Source organism: Dermochelys coriacea, chromosome 24 (genome assembly GCF_009764565.3).
Source record: "Dermochelys coriacea isolate rDerCor1 chromosome 24, rDerCor1.pri.v4, whole genome shotgun sequence".
NCBI classification, from domain to species: domain Eukaryota; kingdom Metazoa; phylum Chordata; order Testudines; family Dermochelyidae; genus Dermochelys; species Dermochelys coriacea.
The window spans coordinates 11,119,136-11,141,097 of record NC_050091.1 but is presented as its reverse complement, the minus strand read 5'-3'; the positions used below and the strand labels follow the sequence as shown (position 1 = coordinate 11,141,097).

Below are 21,962 nucleotides of genomic sequence, written 5' to 3'. Positions count from 1 at the left end.
CATGATCACATGCTATTTTTTCCACAGAACTCCTGCCTCATTCAGTGCACAGGATGGACAGTGAGTGAGAGAGAGGACTATCTGAAGAAAAAGACATCCCTTGTGGTTAAATTGCTGGACTGGAGCCCAAGCTAGCTGGATTCTGTCCCTGGCTTTGCTGCAGAATCCCTGCACAATACTGGAAAAGACCTTTTCTTAATGTAGACGCACACAGGGGCAGAATTCAAGTTACACGGGCAGCCTTAATTCTGGCATTTCCTGACTTCTAAGGGCTTTAAATGGTAACCGTACTGGTTCTTTTATCACTGTTGTTATATGTAATGTGAAATAGTTAGGGTGAGCTGTTTGATAGATAGTTATTGTTTGGGCTATTGCCTAGTTGCTGCTATTTCACTGTACATGTTGCAAAATTATGCTGATGACTGGGAATTAACAATTCAGTTTTTTACAAACAGATTTACTTGTTCTGTGAGTAGTTCACAATAAGAGTCACTCATTCCGATCAGTGCTAAGTAGTGAATTATTTAGTATTCTCTGGTAATTAAAGAATAAGTCATTTCATTTATTTAATAAAATTATTGCAGAATAACCCAATTGCTTAGTGTGTAATTAGTGTGTAATTACTAAATACTACAGTACGTTATCCACGAAACAGCCACATTCTTTTTCCACCCCTCAGAAATTTGAAGGCTAATTACAAGTCATTAATTTTGGTGGCGCCCAGACTCCTTTCGGAGGCTTTGGTAGGCTCATAAGGGGGGTGAGTTAGTGGAGGAACCACACCCTGCTCTTTGCCCACTAGGGAGATTACACCCCATGAGTGTATGGTGGAGTGGGGGGAATCTGATCTTAGATCTGTGTCATTTTGAAGCTATTTGATAAATCTCAAGATCTATTTACTGGCTCTTGCTAATCTCTAGGGAGCAGGAAGCCATCACTTTATTCAATGTCAGTAAAAGAGTACAGACCCAGTGAAGGGTAATGATTCCTGGAGATCTGCTGGATCCCAAGGGATCCATAGGGGTCCCTGGCCCTGCTGTAATCCCACACTGGCTCTACCTTTGGTGGGCTCCCTCCAGACCACAGCAGCCCTCAGGGATTCCCGCAGGGGTTGGGGACAACATAGAAAAGGTCACTGACTTGGGTATTTGTTCCTTTCCTGAGTAACAGCTGTGAGGATGGGCAACAGGCACCCCCTTCTTGGCCCTACCCTTGGCCAACACAGCCCTCACTCCCCTGCCCCATATGGACCATGCACTGCACTGAGCACAGTCTGTGTGCAGCTCAGCACAGAGGGGGAGAGATATAGGAAGATTCCCCTCCAGGAGCTTACAAAGGGGAGGGACATCCGGTGATTGAACCTATCTTGCTCTAGCCTGGGAGGAAAGCCAAGGAGATGCTGAGTTCTCCAGGGTATAGCTGCAGAAAATCAGTGCTAGGATCCCGAGCCTAGGGGCTGCTGAATAGCTTGGGTGCTCCAGCTAAATCTAGAAAGCAGCTATAGACAGACACTGCCCAGCCAGGTTACTGAGGAGCTGACCAGCAATGGGATGAAGAAGGGCCTATGCCTTTATGTGTCCTGTTTGATTATAAGGATGACGAAGGCCTGAGAGTTTGTCTTTTTGACATGAGAAATGCAAATCTAATCTGCCCAGGCACATAAGAGATAGCAGCAGAGTGGGGAAGGGAGATGTAGTCAGACTGTCTGAAAAACTGTAGGTTGGTGCTACGTGTAGTCTGAGATATGGAGTCAGTCGGGTCATGTCTTTGGCATGCGTCTGTCTCAGGGCCTGGAACATGTATATGAAACATTCAGACAGGAAGCCTGGAAAAGAGATGCATTCCTTGGCACTGGGGACCCTGGCAGGATATCCATTACATTGGTCCCCTCCAGGAGTGTTTCCTGCCCAGAGGGCTCCAAGAACTTACTGGCAGCCCTGCCTCCGCCTGTTTCCTTCACTTGGGGGCATTTTACAGGAGCAGAAAGTTTGTTTTTAGTATCCCAGCTTTTATCTTGTAGCAGCAGCCTGTCCCCTCCCTTTGGAGAGACAGACAGAGGCAGAGAGAGCTCTCCTGTATCAGTCACAATTCACACAGCACGCGGACACCATGGGGAACTGCATCATCATTGTGGTGAGTCCAGGGGCTCCTTTGCCTAACTCCACTGTCCTCCTAAAATAGATTCGCTCCCGTAGTGAAGGTGAGGGGCTGAGAGTAAAGGCAGAGTGTGGAGTAGTGCAGGTGTAACCCACACAACTTCTGGGTGTGGTGTTCTGTCCCATCTAGTGGCACCGAGACCACTTAGAGAGGGAGTTAAATGAGTCTGCTCTATAGCCTTAGCTAACAGCCAGGTGGCTTTTAGCTCATGCGGTAGAGGTTCATGCACTAAGGCTAGCTTCAGAGGTCCCCAGTTCGATCCCACCCGCTGACCACCAGGGTCTGTCAGCATTACACAGGCACCTGCTGGGTTAACGCTCCTTGGTCCTGAGTACAGCTGGTCAGGGCTTTCTGACAAAACAGGTTTTCACTGGAAAATGGTGAGTCGTGGAAGGAGACTTTCCTGGGGAATGTCTTGGCATCTGTGAAACTGCTCAGGAAGGTTTCTCAGCTCCAGAATAAAATTTCTGGTCAAAGCCAGACAGGGCCTTGACCCAGTTGCTGACAGCCCAGTGCTGCGGGCACTCGTCTGGCCCACATCTGAACCTGGGCTATAGGACCTCTCTCCAGCATGGCTGTCTGCACTGTTCTGCTTAGTAGGAGTAATTAAGTCAGGACAGATCCTGGGGTTAGGGTACTGAGGGGAGCCCCAGATTCAAGGCCCTGCACCAAGCCAGGCAGTGCTGGGATGTGATCCCAGGTCTCCAGCAGAGCTGCTGAACCTCTGGACTATTGGATATTTGAACGCTGCTCTCACTCGCTCTCTGGTTTTTCCAGGAAAACATTGACAGGGCTTGATATTCAGCTGATGTGGAATGGGAAAAAAATTAGCTCTTGAAAACTTCCATGAGATGGGAAAGCATTTCCCCCTTCAGCTCTCCTCCTGCCTCCCCCTCCACCTGCCAGTGCCAAGGTAGAGATGCCCTGTACCTATGATTTGTGACGGGCGCTTTCCACTCACTCAGCTCCCTGCTCCAAGTGGGACAAAGACCCAAACAAAGGAGCACGCCAGCTCTCCCTGCAGGAAGGGGAAGGTACTGCAGGATTCCTTCCTTTGGGGAAAGTAGCTCGAGAATCTCCTTTGCAAGAGTCATTATTTCTGATGACAATTTCCTCCAATAAAGTGAGGAGACTCTGAGTTTGGGGGTAATGCAGGTGAGACAAAAATGAGTGACATCTCTCCAAACATGGGACACTGGAGAGGGATGTTCCCTGCTTCCCTGGGCTTCCCATATGTCTCAATCCCAACCCCCAGCCATTCCAGTCCTGGGCCACTCCTAAGTCGTCAGGAGTGGATTCCATGGGGATGAACACCAACAATGATGGCCTGGGAGAGGTGCTGTTTATCCAGAGGTGTCACCTTGTGGTTCCCCCTCTTTCCATCCAGGACAGGAGCTCAGGGGGTTGCAGTATCATTTGTACTTGCAAACTGAACCCAGACAGCTGGCTGGTACACAGATCACAGATCCCCCAGCTCCTGCCTGATCCCCTGGTCAGTGAGTGGTCATCATGTGGGGCAGACTGGATCTTGTCTGCAGAGCTAGAGCTGGGAGCTGCTGTCACTGGCTTGAGAGCTGTGCCCCGCATGGCTGGCTGGCTGGTATCATGGCTGCATGAGCCATGGCATCTGTGAAGCATCCAGCACCGAGCCTGCCTGGCAGCTTCACTGCAGCCTTGTCCTGGGGCCCTGAGCCAAGCACTGACCATGATTTATGGCCTTTGCCCCAGGAAAATGGCTTTGTAGAAGCACTACTCCTGATGCTGCTGCTCCTGCGCCCGGGGGGGGGGCAGGCAGAGGGGCCAGCTGGGCACAGGACTGGCTGATTCCCATGAACGAGCATGTGCCTAGGCCCACACTCACCCCATCTCCAGGCCTGGCTTTGGTTCTGCCCCCCTTGCCTGAATGCCAGCAGGGCCCCAGTGTCACAGGCTGGACAGCTCTGCCCCCTGGGGCCAAGCACGGCAAACAAGCCTCAGAGAGCCAGCCTGCTCTTCCCAGGGTCCCTCCTTCCCCACCTGCTGCAGCTCCAGCCGGTTCTCACTGGAATTTCCTCCACCCTGTTATTATTCTCCCCTGTCTCTTGGCTGGTCCTGCCTTGCTTTCCTCTCTGGCCCCACATTACCCCTGAGTCTTCGCTGAGCCTCCCCCATCTGTTCCTGACCCCTAGGCTTCCCTGACTGTTCCCCACATTCTCATTATGCCCCATTTCACCCCTCCCCAGCCTCCAGATTCCCCTCCAACGCTTCCTTTCCCCCTAAGCTAGGTTCACCGGGGGAAGGAGACCAAAGCCCTGGGGTAAGTGGGGATGTGGGATACCAGGAGGAAGCATGAGCAGGAGAGTGTGAGAGGGGAGGGCTCCTGCCTCATACTAGGAAAGCAGGACAAACAGCAAGTTATCTCAAGTGCCTATACACAAATGCAAGAAGCTGGGAAACAAGCAGGGAGAACTGGAAATCCTGGCACAGTCAAGGAATTATGATGTGATTGGAATAATAGAGACTTGGTGGGATAACTCACATGACTGGAGTACTGTCATGGATGGATATAAACTGTTCAGGAAGGACAGGCAGGGCAGAAAAGGTGGGGGAGTTGCATTGTATGTAAGAGAGCAGTTTGACTGCTCTGAGCTCCGGTATAAAACTGCAGAAAAACCTGAGTGTCTCTGGATTAAGTTTAGAAGCATGAGCAACAAGGGTGATGTTGTGGTGGGAGTCTGCTATAGACCACCGGACCAGGGGGATGAGGTGGACGAGGCTTTCTTCTGGCAACTCACGGAAGTTACTAGATTGCAGGCCCTGATTCTCATGGGAGACTTCAATCACCCTGATATCTGCTGGGAGAGCAATACAGCGGTGCACAGACAATCCAGGAAGTTTTTGGAAAGTATAGGGGACAATTTCCTGGTGCAAGTGCTGGAGGAACCAACTAGGGGCAGAGCTCTTCTTGACCTGCTGCTCACAAACTGGGAAGAATTAGTAAGGGAAGCAAAAGTGGATGGGAACCTGGGAGGCAGTGACCATGAGATGGTTGAGTTCAGCATATTGACACAGGGAAGAAAGGAGAGCAGCAGAATACGGACCCTGGACTTCAGAAAAGCAGACTTTGGCAACCTCAGGGAACTGATGGGCAGGATCCCCTGGGAGAATAACATGAGGGGGAAAGATGTCCAGGAGAGCTGGCTGTATTTTAAAGAATCCTTATTGAGGTTACAGGGACAAACCATCCCAATGTGTAGAAAGAATAGTAAATATGGCAGGCGACCAGCTTGGCTTAACAGTGAAATCCTTGCTGATCTTAAACACAAAAAAGAAGGTTTCAGAGTAGCAGCCGTGTTAGTCTGTATTCGCAAAAAGAAAAGGAGTACTTGTGGCACCTTAGAGACTAACAAATTTATTAGAGCATAAGCTTTCGTGAAGTGAGCTGTAGCTCACGAAAGCTTATGCTCTAATAAATTTGTTAGTCTCTAAGGTGCCACAAGTACTCCTTTTCTTTTTACAAAAAAGAAGCTTACAAGAAGAGGAAGGTTGGACAAATGACCAGGGAAGAGTATAAAAATATTGCTCGGGCATGCAGGAGTGAAATCAGGAAGGCCAAATCACACCTTGCAACTAGTAAGAGATGTTAAGAGTAACAAGAAGGGTTTCTTCAGGTATGTTAGCAACAAGAAGAAAGTGAAGGAAAGTGTGGACCCCTTACTGAATGAGGGAGGCAACCTAGTGACAGAGGATGTGGAAAAAGCTAATGTACTCAATGCTTTTTTTGCCTCTGTCTTCACGAACAAGGTCAGCTCCCAGACTACTGCACTGGGCAGCACAGCATGGGGAGGAGGTGACCAGCCCTCTGTGGAAAAAGAAGTGGTTTGGGGCTATTTAGAAAAGCTGGACGAGCACAAGTCCATGGGGCCGGATGCGCTGCATCCGAGAGTGCTAAAGGAGTTGGCGGATGTGATTGCAGAGCCATTGGCCATTATCTTTGGAAACTCATGGCGATCGGGGGAGGTCCCAGACGACTGGAAAAAGGCTAATGTAGTGCCCATCTTTAAGAAAGGGAAGAAGGAGGATCCTGGGAACTACAGGCCAATCAGCCTCATCTCAGTCCCTGGAAAAATCATGGAGCAGGTCCTCCAGGAATCAATTCTGAAGCACTTAGAGGAGAGGAAAGTGATCAGGAACAGTCAGCATGGATTCACCAAGGGCAAGTCATGCCTGACTAATCTAATTGCCATCTCGGACAAGATAACTGGCTCTGTGGATGAGGGGAAAGCAGTGGACGTGTTCTTCCTTGACTTTAGCAAAACTTTTGACACAGTGTCCCACAGTATTCTTGCCAGCAAGTTAAAGAAGTTGGGCTGGATGAATGGACTATAAGTTAGATAGAAAGCTGGCTAGATTGTCGAGCTCAACGGGTAGTGATCAATGGCTCCATCTCTAGTTGGCAGCCGGTATCAAGTGGAGTGCCCCAGGGGTCGGTCCTCGGGCCGGTTTTGTTCAATATTTTCATTAATGATCTGGAGGATGGTGTGGATTGCACCCTCAGCAAGTTTGCAGATGACACAAAACTGGGAGGAGAGGTAGATACGCTGGAGGGTAGGGATAGGATACAGAGGGCCCTAGACAAATTAGAGGATTGGGCCAAAAGAAATCTGATGAGGTTCAACAAGGACAAGTGCAGAGGCCTGCACTTAGGACAGAAGAATCTCATGCACCGCTACAGACTAGGGACCGAATGACTAGGCAGCAGTTCTGCAGAAAAGGACCTAGGGTTTACAGTGGATGAGAAGCTGGATATGAGTCAACAGTGTGACCTTGTTGCCAAGAAGGCCAACGGAATTTTGGGCTCTATAAGTAGGGGCATTGCCAGCAGATCGAGGGACGTGATCGTTCCCCTCTATTCGACATTGGTGAGGCCTCATCTGGAGTACTGTGTCCAGTTTTGGGCTCCACACTACAAGAAGAATGTGGAAAAATTGGAAAACGTCCAGCGGAGGGCAACAAAAATGATTAGGGGACTGGAACACATGATTTATGAGGAGAGGCTGAGGGAACTGGGATTGTTTAGTCTGAGGAAGAGAAGAATGAGGGGGGATTTGATAGCTGCTTTCAACTACCTGAAAGGGGGTTCCAAAGAGGATGGATCTAGACTGTTCTCAGTGATAGCAGATGATAGAACGAGGAGTAATGGTCTCAAGTTGCAGTGGGGGAGGTTTAGGTTGGATATTAGGAAAAACTTTTTCACTAGGAGGGTGGTGAAACACTGGAATGCGTTACCTAGGGAGTTGGTGGAATCTCCTTCCTTAGAAGTTTTTAAGGTCTGGCTGGGATGATTTAGTTGGGGATTGGTCCTGCTTTGAGCAGGGGGTTGGACTAGATGACCTCTTGAGGTCCCTTCCAACCCTGATATTCTATGATTCTATGAAGCCCTCCTCCTCCATCCAGCCATCTCTGCGGCCGTGCGCCAGGGGCTCTCACCGGTTATGTCTGCCCTGCAACAGGAAGCGAGTCTCCCAACTGGTCAGGAGGCTCATGCCAGCCGGCCGCAAGCTGTGCTCTAAACAGCAGTGGGCAGCTGCTGCAGTGGAGATGAATGCAGTGACTGCTTGTGCAATGCCCATGCTGCAAAGCAGCGGCTTTCAACCTTCTTTCATTTGCTGACCCCTACAAAGTTTTGAATGGAGGTGCGGCCCCCTTTGGATATCTCAGACATAGTTTGTGCCCCCCAGGGGTCTGTGAGCCACAGCTTGGAAACCACTGCTGCAGAGAGGCTAGGCCATGGCATCCTAGGAATGCAAGGCTGGACGAGCCCTCCAGAGCTCTTCTAACCCAGCCCCCAGCACTGCGGCAGGACCAAGTGATCCTGGACCATCCCTGATAGGGGTTTGTCCAGCCTGTTGTTAAAAACCTCCAGGGATGGGGCTCCCTTGGGAGCCTTTTCCAGAGTTAAACTCCCCTTAGTGTTAGAAAGTTTTTCCTACTATCTGACCTAAATCTCCCCTGTTGCAGACTTAGGCCATTGCTTTTTGATCTACCTTCAGTGGCCATGGAAAACACTTGATCCCCCTCTTCTTTATAACAGCTTTAGTGTGTTTGAAGACTGTTATCAGGTCCCCTCTTAGCCTTCGTTTCTTAAGACTAAACATGCCCAGTTTTTGTACCTTTCCTCACGCATTCAGTTTTCTGAACCTTTTCACATTTTTGTTGCTCTCCTCTGGACTCTCTTCAGTTTCCATTTCTTGTCTAAAATGTGGTGCCCAGTACTGAACAACATCCTCTAGATGAAGCCGCTCCAATGCCGAGTAGAGTGGGACAATTACCTCCCGTGTCTTACATACATCACTCACGTTAATACACCCCAGAATGGTATTAGCAACTTTTCTGCAACAGCATCAAATTGCTGACTTGTTCAATTTGTGATCCACTATAACCCCAGATCCTTTTCAGCAGTAGTACCACTAGCCAATTAATCCCCTTTTTGTAGTTATGCATTTGATTTTTCCTTGCTAAGTGAAGTGCTTTGCACTGACCTTAGTTGAATTTCATCATGTTGATTTCAGACCAATTCTCCAATTTGTGAAGGTCCTTTCAAATTCTTCTCCTGATTTCCAAAGTGCTTGCAACCCCTCCCAGTGTCATGTCATCTTTAAATTTTATAAGGACACCCTCCTCTCCATTGTCCAAGTCATTAATGAAAATATTGAATGGTAATGGACCCAGAACTGACCCCTGCAGGATTCCACTAGATATGTCTTCCTAGTTGGACAGCGAACCATTGATAACTACTCTTTGACCATGGGTTTTCAACTAGTTGTGCACCCACCTCATAGTAAATTCACCTAGACCACATATCGCTAGTTTGCTTATGAGTAAGGCTACAATTTAATCACTATTTTTAGTAAAAATCATGGACAGGTCACGTGCAAAAAACAAAAAAATCATGGCCTGTGACCTGTCCATGACTTATAACATAAATACCCCTGATTGAACTGGTGGCCGGGGTGGGGGAGAGGGAGTGGGGAGGACCAGGGGGCTCGTGGCACCAGCTTTTGGGACTGGGGGAGGAAGCCCCAGGGATCCTGCTGCCACCCTGGCCACCATTGGGGGGGAAGCCCCGGGGGTCCCACTGCCACTCCGGATGCTGCCGGGGGGTGTGGGAGAAGCCCCAGGGGTTGTGCTGCCACTCCAGCCGCCACCAGGGGGGAAGCCCTGGGGTTCTGCTCTGGCGGCTGCTGATGTGGGGGAAGCCCCAGGAGGCCAGTCACTACTCTGGCCACCCCAGGTCTGCTGCCAGGAGCCCCCGGGACCCTGCTCAGATGGTCCCAGGGGACAGCCACATCAGCAGCTGCTCAGGTGGTCCCTGGGGCCAGCTGCCCAGGGCTGCCAGAGCAGCGATTGGTGCGGCTGGCCTCAGTGGCTGGTGCTGCTGGCTGCGGGGCCACCCAAGCAGCTGGCTGAAGAGCCGCTCCAGCAGTGGCTGGTGTGGCTGTCCGCAGGGCTGCCTGAGCAGCTGTCCCTGAGGCCTGCACAGGCAGCCCTAGGTTCAGCAACACTGGCTGCTGCAGAAGCCACAGAGGTCACAGGAAGTCATGGAATCCATGACTTCTGCAACCTCGGAGACAGACCTGGAGCCCTACTTATGAGAATGTCAACAGCCCCTTACTAAAATCAAGATATAGCACATCTTGGCTTTCCTCCGCTATCCACTAGGCCAACTCTGTCAAAGCAGGAAATTAGGTTGGTTTGGCATGATTTGTTTTTGACACATCCATGCTGGCTGTTCCTTCAAACCCTATTATACTCTAGGTGCTCACAAACTGTTTAATAATTTTTTTCCAGGATCATAGAATCATCGAATCTTAGAAGATGAGGGTTGGAAGAGACCTCAGGAGGTCATCTAGTCCAACCCCCTGCTCAAAGCAGGACCAACACCAACTAAATCATCCCAGCCAAGGCTTTGTCAAGCTGGGCCTTAAAAACCTCTAAGGATGGAGATTCCACCACCTCCTTAGGTAACCCATTTCAGTGCTTCACCACCCTCCTAGTGAAATAGTGTTTCCTAATATCCAACCTAGACCTCCCCCACTGCAACTTGAGACCATTACTTCTTGTTCTGTCATCTGCCATCACTGAGAACAGCCTAGCTCAGGGGTGGGCAAACTACAACCCGTGGGCCACATCCGGCCCATCAGACCATTTAATCCAGCCCTCAGCTCCTGCCGGGGAGTGGGATCGGGGGCTTGCCCCACTCTGTGCGGCTCCCAGGAAGCAGCTGGCATGATCACCCTCCGGCTCCTACGAAATATGTGCAGGTGCAGACAGGTGGCTCTGCACGTTGCCCCGTCTGCAAGCGCTGCAAGCGCCAGGATTCCCAGCCAATGGGAGCTGCAAGGGTGGTGCCTGTAGATGGGGCAGTGCGCAGAGCCGTTTGGCTGTGCCTTGCAGCCGGAGTGGGGACATGCCTCCGGGAGCTACCTGCAGTAAGTGCCACCCAGACCCTTTACCCCTGATCCCGCACCCCAATCCCCTGCCACAGCCCTGAACCACTCCCAGCCTCCAAACCCCTCAATCCCAGCCCAGAGCCCCCTCTTGTACCCCAAGCACCTCATCACCAGCTCCACCCCAGCCAGAGCCCTCACCCACCCCCATGCCCCAACAGTCTGCCCCATCCCTGATCCCCCTCCTGCCCTCTGAACCCATTGCTCCCAGCCCGGAGCACCCTCCTGCTCCCCAAACCCCTCATCCCCAGCCCCATCCCAGAGCCTTCACCCTCGTACACCCTAACGCAGAGCCCCCTCCCACACCCTGAACTCCTAATTTCTGGCCCCACCCCAGAGCCTGCACCCTCAGCTGGAGCCCTCACCCCCTCCCGCACCCCTACTCCCAATTTTGTGAGCATTCACGGCCCACCATACAATTTTCATACCCCGATGTGGCCCTCAGGCTAAAAAGTTTGCCCCAGCATGGTCTAGCTCCATCCTCTTTGGAACCCCCCTTCAGGTAGTTGAAGGCTTCTATCAAATCCACCCTCACTCTTCTCTTCTGCAAACTAAATAAACACAATTCCCTCAGCCTCTCCTTGTAAGTCATGTGCTCCAGCCCCCTAATCATTTTTGTTGCCCTCCGCTGGACTCTCTCCAATTTGTCCACATCCTTTATAGTGGGGGACCCCAAACTGGACTCAATACTCCAGATGTGGCCTCCCCAGTGCCGAATAGAGGGGAATAATCTCTTCCCTCGAACTGCTGGCAAAGTTCCTAGTAATGAAGCCCAATATGTCCTTAGCCTTCTTGGCAACGAGGGCACACTGCTGACTCATATCCAGCTTCTCATCCCCTGTAATCCCCAGGTCCTTTTCTGCAGAGCTGCTGCTTAGCCAGTTGGTCTCCAGCCTGAAGCAGTGCAGGGACTCTGCTCTTGTCCTTGTTGAACCTCATCAGATTTCTTTTAGCCCAATCCTACAACTTGTCTAGGTCACTCTGGACCCTATCCCTACCCTCCAGCAGATCTACCTCTCCCCCTAGCTTAGTGTAAACTTGCTGAGGATCTTTCCAGGTATCAAAGTTGGCTGACTGGTCTATAATTCCCCTAATCCTCTGTTCCCCTTTTTAAAGATAGATACTATGTTTGCCCTTCTCTAGTCCCCTGGACCCCACCTATCCTCCATGAGCTCTGGAAGGTAATTGCTAATGGTTCTGAGATTGCTTCAGCTAGTTTGTTATTCATTTCATCAGGCACTGAACACATCCAGTTTATCACAATATTCTTTAACCTGTTCTTGCCCTGTTTTAGCTTGTGTTCCCTCCCCCTTCTTGTTAACAGTAGTCCTGTTGCATATCTGGTCACCATTAATCCTTTTAATGAAGCCTGAAAAAACAATTTGTCATAAAACACTCCAGCTTTCTTGCTGTCCTCAGTTATTAGCTCTCTTTCCCTGCTAAGTAGAGCACCTCCGCTTTCTTTCATCTTTCTCTAGCTCCTACTGTATTGAAAGAGGGCCTGTGTTCCTGGGTGCCCCTTACACCTGGCCTGCTGCGTCTCTGGGCCTCCCTTACACCTGAACCCCCCTAGCCCCTGGACCCCCCTTACATCTGGGCCTGTTGCATCCCTCAGCCACCCAATAACACCTGGGCCCCCCTCATCCCTGGGCCACCCTTGCACCTGGGTCCCCTTCACTATGGGCATGCCTTGTCCCTGGACCCTCCTTGAATCCAGGCTCCCCTTTCACCTGTGCTTGCCTTGTCCCTCTACCCCCACCTCCCCTTGCTCCTGGTCCCTCACTCTCTCCCTCATTGTGGCCTCCTCTGCTGAGAAACAGGAAGCCAAGGGAAAGACTGGGGCCTGGATCCCACACCAGAGCAGGCAGATCACTAGCCCTCAGTCAGGCCACCAGACTGGGCCCATGATCCCCCAACAGCCGGGTGCAGTGCCAGAGCAGAGGGGCTGTTTTCGGGAATGTCCCGTTCCAGTCTGGACTTGTCTGAAGGGCTTTTGGTGGTGAGATCCCTGCCCTGGGCTCTCTAACACTCTGTATCCAGAGACAATCCAAACAGCCAAACCCAGACTCAATTCTGTGGGAGCCCCGGCTGCCCTGCTCCCCGCAGTGCCAGGCATTGCTGGCCCCCCATGCTTCACTGCCAAGCTGTTCTGTTCCTATCTCAAACGGCCTCAGCAATCCAGTCTGAGGGGCGAGGCCCAGAAGGGGCCACCTCTGAGGGGAATCTGCTTCTTGGATTTCCCCACTGTCCGTTGGGCTGAGCCCAGCAACCGACCAAGGAGTGTTCACTTTGTGCTGGGAAATGAGGCCAGTTGTTCCCACTGTGGATGATGAGAGGGGCCCTGCCAGGCCATTGTTCTTGTCTTGTGTCACAGGTCATAAATCACAGGCCAATTAGGGAAAGGCAAGGGAAACTCTTGATTGCATGGCTGCCTTCCTGCCTGCCGCCAGTTCTGCCACAGCAGCCTGCCCTGTTAGGGTGGAGAGACCTGGGGAACTGGGTGGAGGAGGTGACTCCAGCTCCATGTCTAAGCTTTAACATTGTGAGGTGCCCAGAGAACACTACACTGGCAATTTGTGCTGTAGGGAAATGGAGTCTCCTGGCCGCACTCCATGACTGTCCACACAGCCTGTGCTGCTGGAAGCCAGTTTGCTCCTAGATCCAAATTGCAACAGCACCATCTACAGGACGGTTTCACTCTCTACAGTTAAAAATCTTTCCAAAAACTAAGAAAATTATCAAACAAAAACTCTGTGATGATAGAGTTAAAGTTCTAGACAAACATCTGTTTAGTGAAAACCTCACTCGTCACGCTTTGCAGTTACAGTAACACAAATTGGTGTTGAATGAGGGTTAAAAAACAAACTTTACTGCCCCACTCAGTTGGTGAATAGCTGGGCTCTAAGATGCTGTAGAGACTGGTGTCAATGGCTGTCCATCACTGACTCGAGGAGATTCCAGCTCATGTCACAAAACATCTGCTTAATGAAACAGCCCCAGTTGCTGCCTGACAGAGTTCAGCTTGCAATGGGATGTTAGGAAAAGGCCACTTCTAGGCCTTATTTCCTATGCGTAATGAAAGGCATTTATAGCTGTTACCTCCAGTTCAAGTGTAGCCAAGAGACACCTTTTCCTCACCCAGCATCAGACGCCAGGTGATCACTGCTTGTTTTATGGTGTTTGTCTGCCCCTCCTTCCCTCACACCAGCTTCCCCCTCTCCTGGACTGTACCGGCAGGTGAGGCCCCAGGCCCAGCCCTGCCCAGCCTGCCTCACACATAATGAATGTCACACTCAGATAACACACTTGCATAAGACATAGCAATAGTTGTAAATAAGCTCCATTAATTCTAAGCATCCTGGCTATGAGACAGTTGTTGTAATAATAAATGTTGGCAAGGCAACTTCCTCTCAGTCACAGCTATAATTCTGCCTGGGGCCCAGCCTGGCCTCAGCCCACAAAGCAGCAGCCTTCTCCTGAACCCACCAGCCTTTCCAGCATGGGCTATGAGCCCCCTGTCCCCAAACACATAGAGCCCATGGCCCATCCTCCAGCTCAGTCTCTCATTAGGGGCACAAATGTCTTGCCTTAGACCAGAGACTCAACCCTTCCCCCCTCATCCCAGCTACCCAGCATGGCCCAGTGGCTACAACATCTCACACTCCTCTTCACGTACAGCCCAGAAGCCCCACCCTCTGCTCTGACCAAAGAGACCTCTCCCAATCCTCCACCCTCCTTAGACAGCCTGTAGACCTCCACACTGCCCCTTCCCTAGTCCTTCCTGATGGGAGTCCAGATACAGCCCCTCAGCCATCTCTCCCCAGCCCGTTCCACACTTCTCCAGAGGCTGATGTTCAGAGGTGAGATGCAAGGGGCTATGACTTAGACTCCCTGGCCCTCAGCTCCGCACTGTGGCACTGGACTGTAAATGAGGGCAGAACTAGGGTTACCAGATAGCAAGTATGAAGAATCAGGACAGGGGTCAGGAGCAGTAACAGGGTCCTATATAAGACAAAGCTCCTTATATCCAGACGTCTGGTCACCCTGAGAAAACAGCTCCTCACATTGACTCAGGCAAGGAGAAAGTGGGACTCAGCTGGGGTGGGTTATAATGCAAGCTGGTTAGATTGAGAGAGCCATGGTCAGAGGTGATGTGGAAGCAGAAGGGCATGGGAGTGGCAGGCTAGGAGTTGGGGTGACGTGCTGAAAGGGCTGAGAGAAAGGGTAAGTTACATCAGACTGGATTTGTCTTTGAACTTGGCCCAGTGCCTACGTGTGGTCTAGATGGGACACTGCTTATTCACACAGCTGGATGTTACCAAAAACCCCAGTCCAAAAGCATGACACCACGGAGGTACTAGGAGATACTAGGATGTGTGACTGCACCTTTCAAGCCAGGACTGCCCATGTCCACATAACCACAATTACTTTGTGTGAATATTGCAGGAGAACAATGAATGCAAAGGTGACTATCAACAGCCAGTAAACCTTGCTCCTAGTGATTGAATGCAAAGGCAACTATAAACAACCAATAAATTTGGCTCCTAGTGGTTTATGCCTTGCTGTCACTGCAGACAGGTGTTTTTTGAATGTGGGGTCAGTGTATGCAGCCAGGGGAAAAGTGTCTGTGGAAACGGGGAAAGGAAAAGGGTCAGCCTGGCATGAAACTGAAGACCTGGGAGCATACCAGTGGACTGGCACAAAAGCCAGCGAGAAGGACACACTAAGAGGACAGGTTTCAGAGTAGCAGCCGTGTTAGTCTGTATTCGCAAAAAAGAAAAGGAGTACTTGTGGCACCTTAGAGACTAACAAATTTATTTGAGCATAAGCTTTTGTGAGCTACAGCTCACTTCATCGATGCATTCGGTGGAAATGTCCCTGAGAGTACAGGGATTTGTGACCTTTTGGAGTCCAAAAGGAACCAGAGACAGAAGCTGTGTGAGAATGAGACAAATATGAGGACTTCCCCCTGGCGCGGCAGTCTGTGAGAGACCTAAAGTGATGGAGCTGCAGGGCCAGGTGGGACATTTCAGGGGGGCCCATGGGGGCTCCTTCAGGCAGGCCCCCAAGCGATGCAGCTTCATACAGAGAAACGTCTCGCTATGAAACAACCCTGTGTTTGTGTCTGAGCAGGACAGCCAGGTAGATGGGGCAGAACTGAGGAGGCACCAGGAATCAAACTCCACCCCAGCAGCTGGAATCAGACTCTCGCAGGGTTGCCAATTCCACAGAGCAGGAAGTCACCAGACAAATCCTGAAAAGTTACTAGATGTAGTTGTATATATATATATGTATATATATATTTGCGCCCAGGTGAGTATAGTCACAAAATCATTCACAAGCAGCTCGATAGTGTTAATAAAATCTATTCCATGCTCTTCTTACTACATTCTGCTGCACACCAAGCCAATGTCATTATGTCTCAATTGAGCATGTCCTCGGAAGGAATCGCATTCCAGGGCTTCTTGAGTTGAGATCACAGTAATCTGCAGGCGAGGGAAAGAAGTTTGTGGAGGCTAAGTAAATACTTTGTTAAAGCCAGGTGCACTTTGGAGAGAGCAGCACATTTGCCAGGGCTTATTTTTACCCAAATGTTCGCTGCTCAGTAGTAGGTAGCACAGCCTTTGATGCAGGGAAAGATGGCTAATGAAGTGGGCTGGGTGGGCAAGGCAGCGAGGAGAGGAGCACGGATGGAAGGTGTGGAGGGATGAGACAGGGTCATGTGCCCCAATGGGGCAGGCGACACTGTGTCTCCAGGAATGAAGCCCTTATTACAGGATCAAAGATGGAGCTAGCTTGATTTTGGCTCCCCTTTACTCCTTCCCCTGGCTTGGCTGGGGGTTAGTTGCCCAACTGTTTTCAGAAATCAAACCCTGGAAGCGGAGGGATTGGGAAGGGGTCTAGCTAGCAGATTTTTGTTTTTAAATCTACTTTCTTGGCTCCCTGCAGAACCGAGCTCCAGTGAAGCCCTCTTCTCCTCAGCTCTGAGCTCTTCCTTTCACTAACCTGTTGTGATTTAGTTGGGGTTGGTCCTGCTTTGAGCAGGGGGTTGTACTAGATGACCTCCTGAGGTCTCTTCGAACCCTGATATTCTATGATTCTATGACTCTGAAAGTAAACAAAAATCTGCTAGCCGAACTCCTTACCAATCCCCCCCCCCCCCAGTGGGGCAGGTAAGGCCAGCCAGGTGAAGGAATAAAGGGGAGCTGAAATCAAGCTAGCTCCGCCTTTGATCCTGTAGTAAGGGCTTCGTTCCTGGAGGCACGGTGACCCCCATCCCCTTGGGTCACATGGCCCTGTCTCATCCCACCCCACCTTCCATCCGTGCTCCTCTCCTCACTGGCTAACCTGCACTTTCCCAGCCCGCTTCATTAGCCATGTTTCCCTGCATCAAAGGCTGTGCTACCTACTACGGAGCAGTGAGAAAGAACATTTGGGTAAAAACAAGCCCTGGCTAATGTGCTGCTCTCTCCAAAGTGCACCTGGCTTTAACAAAGTATTTAATTAACCTCCACAAACTTCTTTTCCTCGCCTGCAGATTACTGTGATCTCAGCCCAAGAAGCCCTGGAATGGGATTCCTTCCAAGCACATGCTCAATTGAGACATAATGACATTGACTTGGTGTGCAGCAGAATATAGTAAGAAGAGCATGGAATGGATTTTATTAACACTATCGAGCTGCTTGTGAATGATTTTGTAACTATACATATTGGTGACTTCTTTCTCTGAATGTCACAGTAATTGGCAGCGAAAGTCGCTAGATTTGTCACTGGTCACTTTGACCCTTATTTTATCACTAGGGAAACCAAAAAGTTGTTAAATCTAGTGACAAAATAGCTAAGTTGGCAACACTCAGATGTGACAAATGGATGTAAGGAGGCTCCCTCTGAGCCATCAGTGCAGAACTTGGTCAGAGACTAAGACATAGGAGTGCAGCCTTTAAAACTCCTTGTCCAAACACAATGGCACAAACCAGAAGGTTCCACAGGCTGGATTGTGCAATACTTGTCACTCAAACGTATGAACAGAGTACTCGCTAGCAGCAGGAAGTGTTGCACAATCTAGGCCCATGTCTGTGTGACCAACAACCTCTGCTCAATGGAGCAGAGATTTCCAGGATGGAGCAGGGATTTCCATGGCACGCCTTGTAAAGTAGAGTTTGTTGGGAATAATCTGGTGCAATGATTTTCTGACAGAAATACGCAGTTTCCACAACAATTGAAATTCTCCGCAGGAAAATTTTGATTGTACTGAAAAATTTAAATTTTCTGTTGAGTAAACTGAAATGTGATAGTTCATTGCAGGTCATTTTGAGCCAAATCAGAATGTTTCATTGGTTTAAATGGCCCATTATACCGTTTCTCACTGTCACGTTGCCTTTGGGTAGGCCCTACCAAATTCACGGCCATGAAAAACGCATCACAGACCATGAAATCTGGTCTCCCCCCATGAAATCTGGTCTTTTGTGTGATTTCACGGGAGACACCAGCATTTCTCAAATTGGGGGTCCTGATCCAAAAGGGAGTTGCAGGCGGGTCATAAGGTTATTTTAGAGGGGGTCACGGTATTGCCACCCTTACTTCTGCACTGCATTCAGAGCTGGGCAGCCGGAGAGTAGCAGCTGTTGGCCGGGCGCCCAGCTCTGAAGGCAGCACTGCCACCAGCAGCAGCACAGAAGTAAGGGTAGCAGTACCGCAACCCCCCCCCCACAATAACTTTGCAACCCCACACCCCCACAACTCCTTTTTGGGTCAGAACCCCTATAATTACAACACTGTGAAATTTCAGATTTAAATAACTGAAATCATGAAATTTAAGATTTTTTAAATCCTATGACCGTGAAATTGACCAAAATGAACCGTGAATGTGGTAGGGCCCTACTGAACTCAATTCCCATAATGCAATGTGTCATTATGGGAAAATGCAGTTTAATGTTGCAATGAAGCATTTTGATTTCAGGAATATTGAAATATTGAAATAAATTTTCATTGTTTCATTTTGACTGTATATGCTGAAATAAAACATTGCCACATTTTGGAACTGAAATTTTTCAGAATGTCTGTTCCATGGAAAAAATTAATTATTTTTGCCTCATTTGAGGATGTGGGGAATGTGGGGATGTTGGAATTTTCCAGGGGATGGAAATTCCAAATTTTGCTCACACATGCATTTCATACCAACCCCTTGTCCTTGTGCCACAGTAGTTCCTGCCCCTTTCCCTAAAATGGGCCTGGAGGTGGAGGGGCGTGGTACTGCAGCAGTAAGCTCACCTGATAAGAGCCATCGCCCCAGCAAAAGGCACCATCCAGCTCCAGCAGCACAAGAGTTCATTGGAGGGACACTACCCAGGGCCTACAGCCACATGGCCCAATAAACTCTGAGTCTGGGGTGAGAAAAAGTAATCCCTAGTCAACTCCCATGCTGGCCTCATGTGGTATCCCAAGAATGACACCTCCCTCCAGCACCCGGCATGTAAACCCTGCTACCCACAGAGCTGCCTGGAGTCCAGAGAACCACATCCTCCAGTACCCAATAGGTGAATTCCTGGGACTTGCTGGTGGCTAAAGAATGCACCCCCATCACCCAGTGAGTGAACCCCTGGGGCACACAGAGCAGCCCAGTGATCAAGGAATGCTGGCCGGGTGGGGCACAGGGCTGAATTACCTGATGTTTTTCTTTTCCAGACCAGACATCTGGAACTGAACATGAGCAGCTACAGCTTTGAGGACATGATGGTGAATTACTCCTATGACTCTGAACTGACTTATGATACCCTGGCCTCTGCGCCCTGCCACAGTGGCTACTGTTCATTCTTTCGCAGTTATGCCTTCAACTTCCTGGCTGTAGTCTGTGCCTTAGGTCTGCTGAGTAACCTGGCCCTGGTGGTGGCCTTGGCCAACTACCGGAGTCTTTGGAGCTGGCCCCCTGGCAGAGCCTCCCTTTTCCAGCTGACCCTTGGCACCACCATCTTCACAGCCATGCTGCCATTTTTTGCTGCCAGCATCAGCCAAGGATGGGTCATTGGCGACGGGCTCTGCAAGGTGGCGTACATGCTGTGGCACGGGAGCCTCTTCTCTGAAGGGCTGCTGGTGGCTGCCGGTGCCTGCAGTGCCATGTGGGGCAAATGGGTTCCCAGCCGGCACCACTGGTGTGTGGCCGTGGCTCTCTGGGTGGCAGCTGTTCTCCTGGCAGTGCCAGCTGCCTTGCTGAGTGGGATGGAGGGGCACTCACAGGTGCTCTGTATCATGAGGGACAGCACCTGGTGGCACCTGGCCCATGTCACATCTTGCCTGGCTGTTTTCATGCTGCTCCCTGCCGCACTGGGCGTGGCCAAGGCAATGCTGACATGGCGCAGGAGTGGGTGGCGGCTGCGGGTCGGGGTGACATGTCTGTTCTTCCTTCTCTGGGTGCCGTACGGGACAGCCCTGTTCCTGGACTTACTGGTGAGGAGGCAGCTTCTCTACACCAGCTGCCATTTCCAGGAGTTTCTTGACTTCTTCCTGGGGCTGTCAGAGGGCCTCGGCATTCTGCACTGCTGCCTCGGGCCCCTGCTGCTTCTCGGGGCAGGGCTGTATCACCAAAGGATGCATGCTGACCCAGGCCCCCTCCAAGTGCCAGCACAGCATGTGCCAGGGCTCAGTATTGCCAACCCCAAATGTTCAAAAAGCATGAGTCAGGGTCACCAAAAATCATGAGATTGGCTTTAAAATCCTGTGATTCTGTAAAAATACTATTGGGGCACTTTTTATTTTCCTTCTGCTTTTTGAGCCTTTAGTGATGCTTTCTCTACAGCCACAAGGGCCAGAAATTGACTTTTTCTTTAAGAATAAAGGCTGAAGTCATCACATCTCCACTTGGCTCCAGAAGCTGGGGCTTTCAGGAAAACAAATAATTATCATGAGACTCATGACAAACTCATGAGAGTTGGCAACACAGGGGGCAGGGCGGCCCAGGTACCCTCCAGCTCATGCTCTGCATGTACATGTAGAGGCCCATGCTGAAGTGCCTGAGCTCGACTTGCCATTCCTGGCACTTTGTGTCATCATTTCCACCCAGGCAGAGCGGCTGCATCCCACTTTCCAGTGGGAATGACAACACAAGGTGTCAGGGGCAAGGGGGAAATGAGACCCACATCTCTCTGCCCCAGGGCTGTGGAAGCAGCATTCACAGCCATGGGACTGAGTTGACCAAGCTCCCTTGCTCACCTGAGCTTCCTGCCATCAACTGAAGCAGGAGAAGGTGGGTGAGGTATCATCTTTAATTGGACCAACTTTGACTGGTGAGAGAGACAAGCTCTTGAGCTGCACGGAGATCTGAGAACCTGTCCCAGACCTGGACTCTGCAGCTCGAAAGCTTGGCTCTCACTGACAAATGTTGGTCCAGTCAAAGATGTTACCTGACCCACCTTATCTCTGTCATATCCTGAGACCAACATGGATGCAGCAACCTGCAGGCGATGGACAGGACCTCTTCACTGCAGAGTTAACTCGAGTTATAACAGGAGCGCTGCCTCTTGTTCCCCTCCCATCCACACACAAACCCCTCACTTGAGTGTGCTGCTTTTAACTGGAGCTGGCTGGACCATCAGGAGTACAGGCGACAGCTCGGGCGAACACAACTTGTCAGCAGCTAACACAATCACTCTAGTGTGGATGCAGGCCAGCTCCAGCTCGAGTGCTGCTAGTCCTCCAGCACCTTCCTACAATTCCCCTGTGGGCCCAGCAAGGACAGACAAGTTCCCCCCGAGTTCACTGGGAAAGAATCCACACAGTGGCAGCTCACAGCAGCACTAAGAACCAGGGGATGTGCCCCCAGGAGCCGTAGCACCTCACAGGAGCCAGGGCAGCACTAATGTGGACACAGCAGCTGGAGGGTTACTGCACAGTGGGGCTGCTCTCTCATGAGCTGGGCTGACTTGAGAGGAGTCACCGAAGCATAGGGAGCTCGAGTTAACTGTGCCCTGAAGACAGACCCTGAATCTCAACCTGGCCAAAACAGAGCACTTAATCTGTCCCCCAAGCTCTCCGAGCACTCTGCTCTCTCGGTCCCCTGCCATCACCATCACACCAGTAACCTGGGCATTGCCTTTGACTCGTCCCTCTGTCTAGACATCCATGCTGTTTCTGGATCATATCCCTCCTTCCAGCCAGGCATGTCTAAGACCCAGGCCTTTGGCCACACAGCTGTGTCTCTGGTCCAGGCCTTCATCATCTCTCACTTTCATGACCACATCCTTCTCCTCCTCTTTGGCCTTGACAAACCCCATCTTCCCCCTTAAACCCTTTCAAAAAGCTACTGACAGATCATTGCCTGGC

General features: G+C 50.7%; 1 protein-coding gene across 1 annotated transcript; it reads left to right on the top strand.

The window, feature by feature from the left end:
• Nucleotides 1-1,987: 1,987 nt before the first annotated feature.
• Nucleotides 1,988-20,392, top strand: ACKR1 (atypical chemokine receptor 1 (Duffy blood group)). Its single transcript, XM_038382551.2, is given in 3 exon segments — nucleotides 1,988-2,133; nucleotides 19,332-20,279; nucleotides 20,281-20,392. Coding segments are annotated over 3 exon segments (1,011 nt in total). The 5' UTR covers nucleotides 1,988-2,109; the 3' UTR covers nucleotides 20,320-20,392.
• Nucleotides 20,393-21,962: the final 1,570 nt, after the last annotated feature.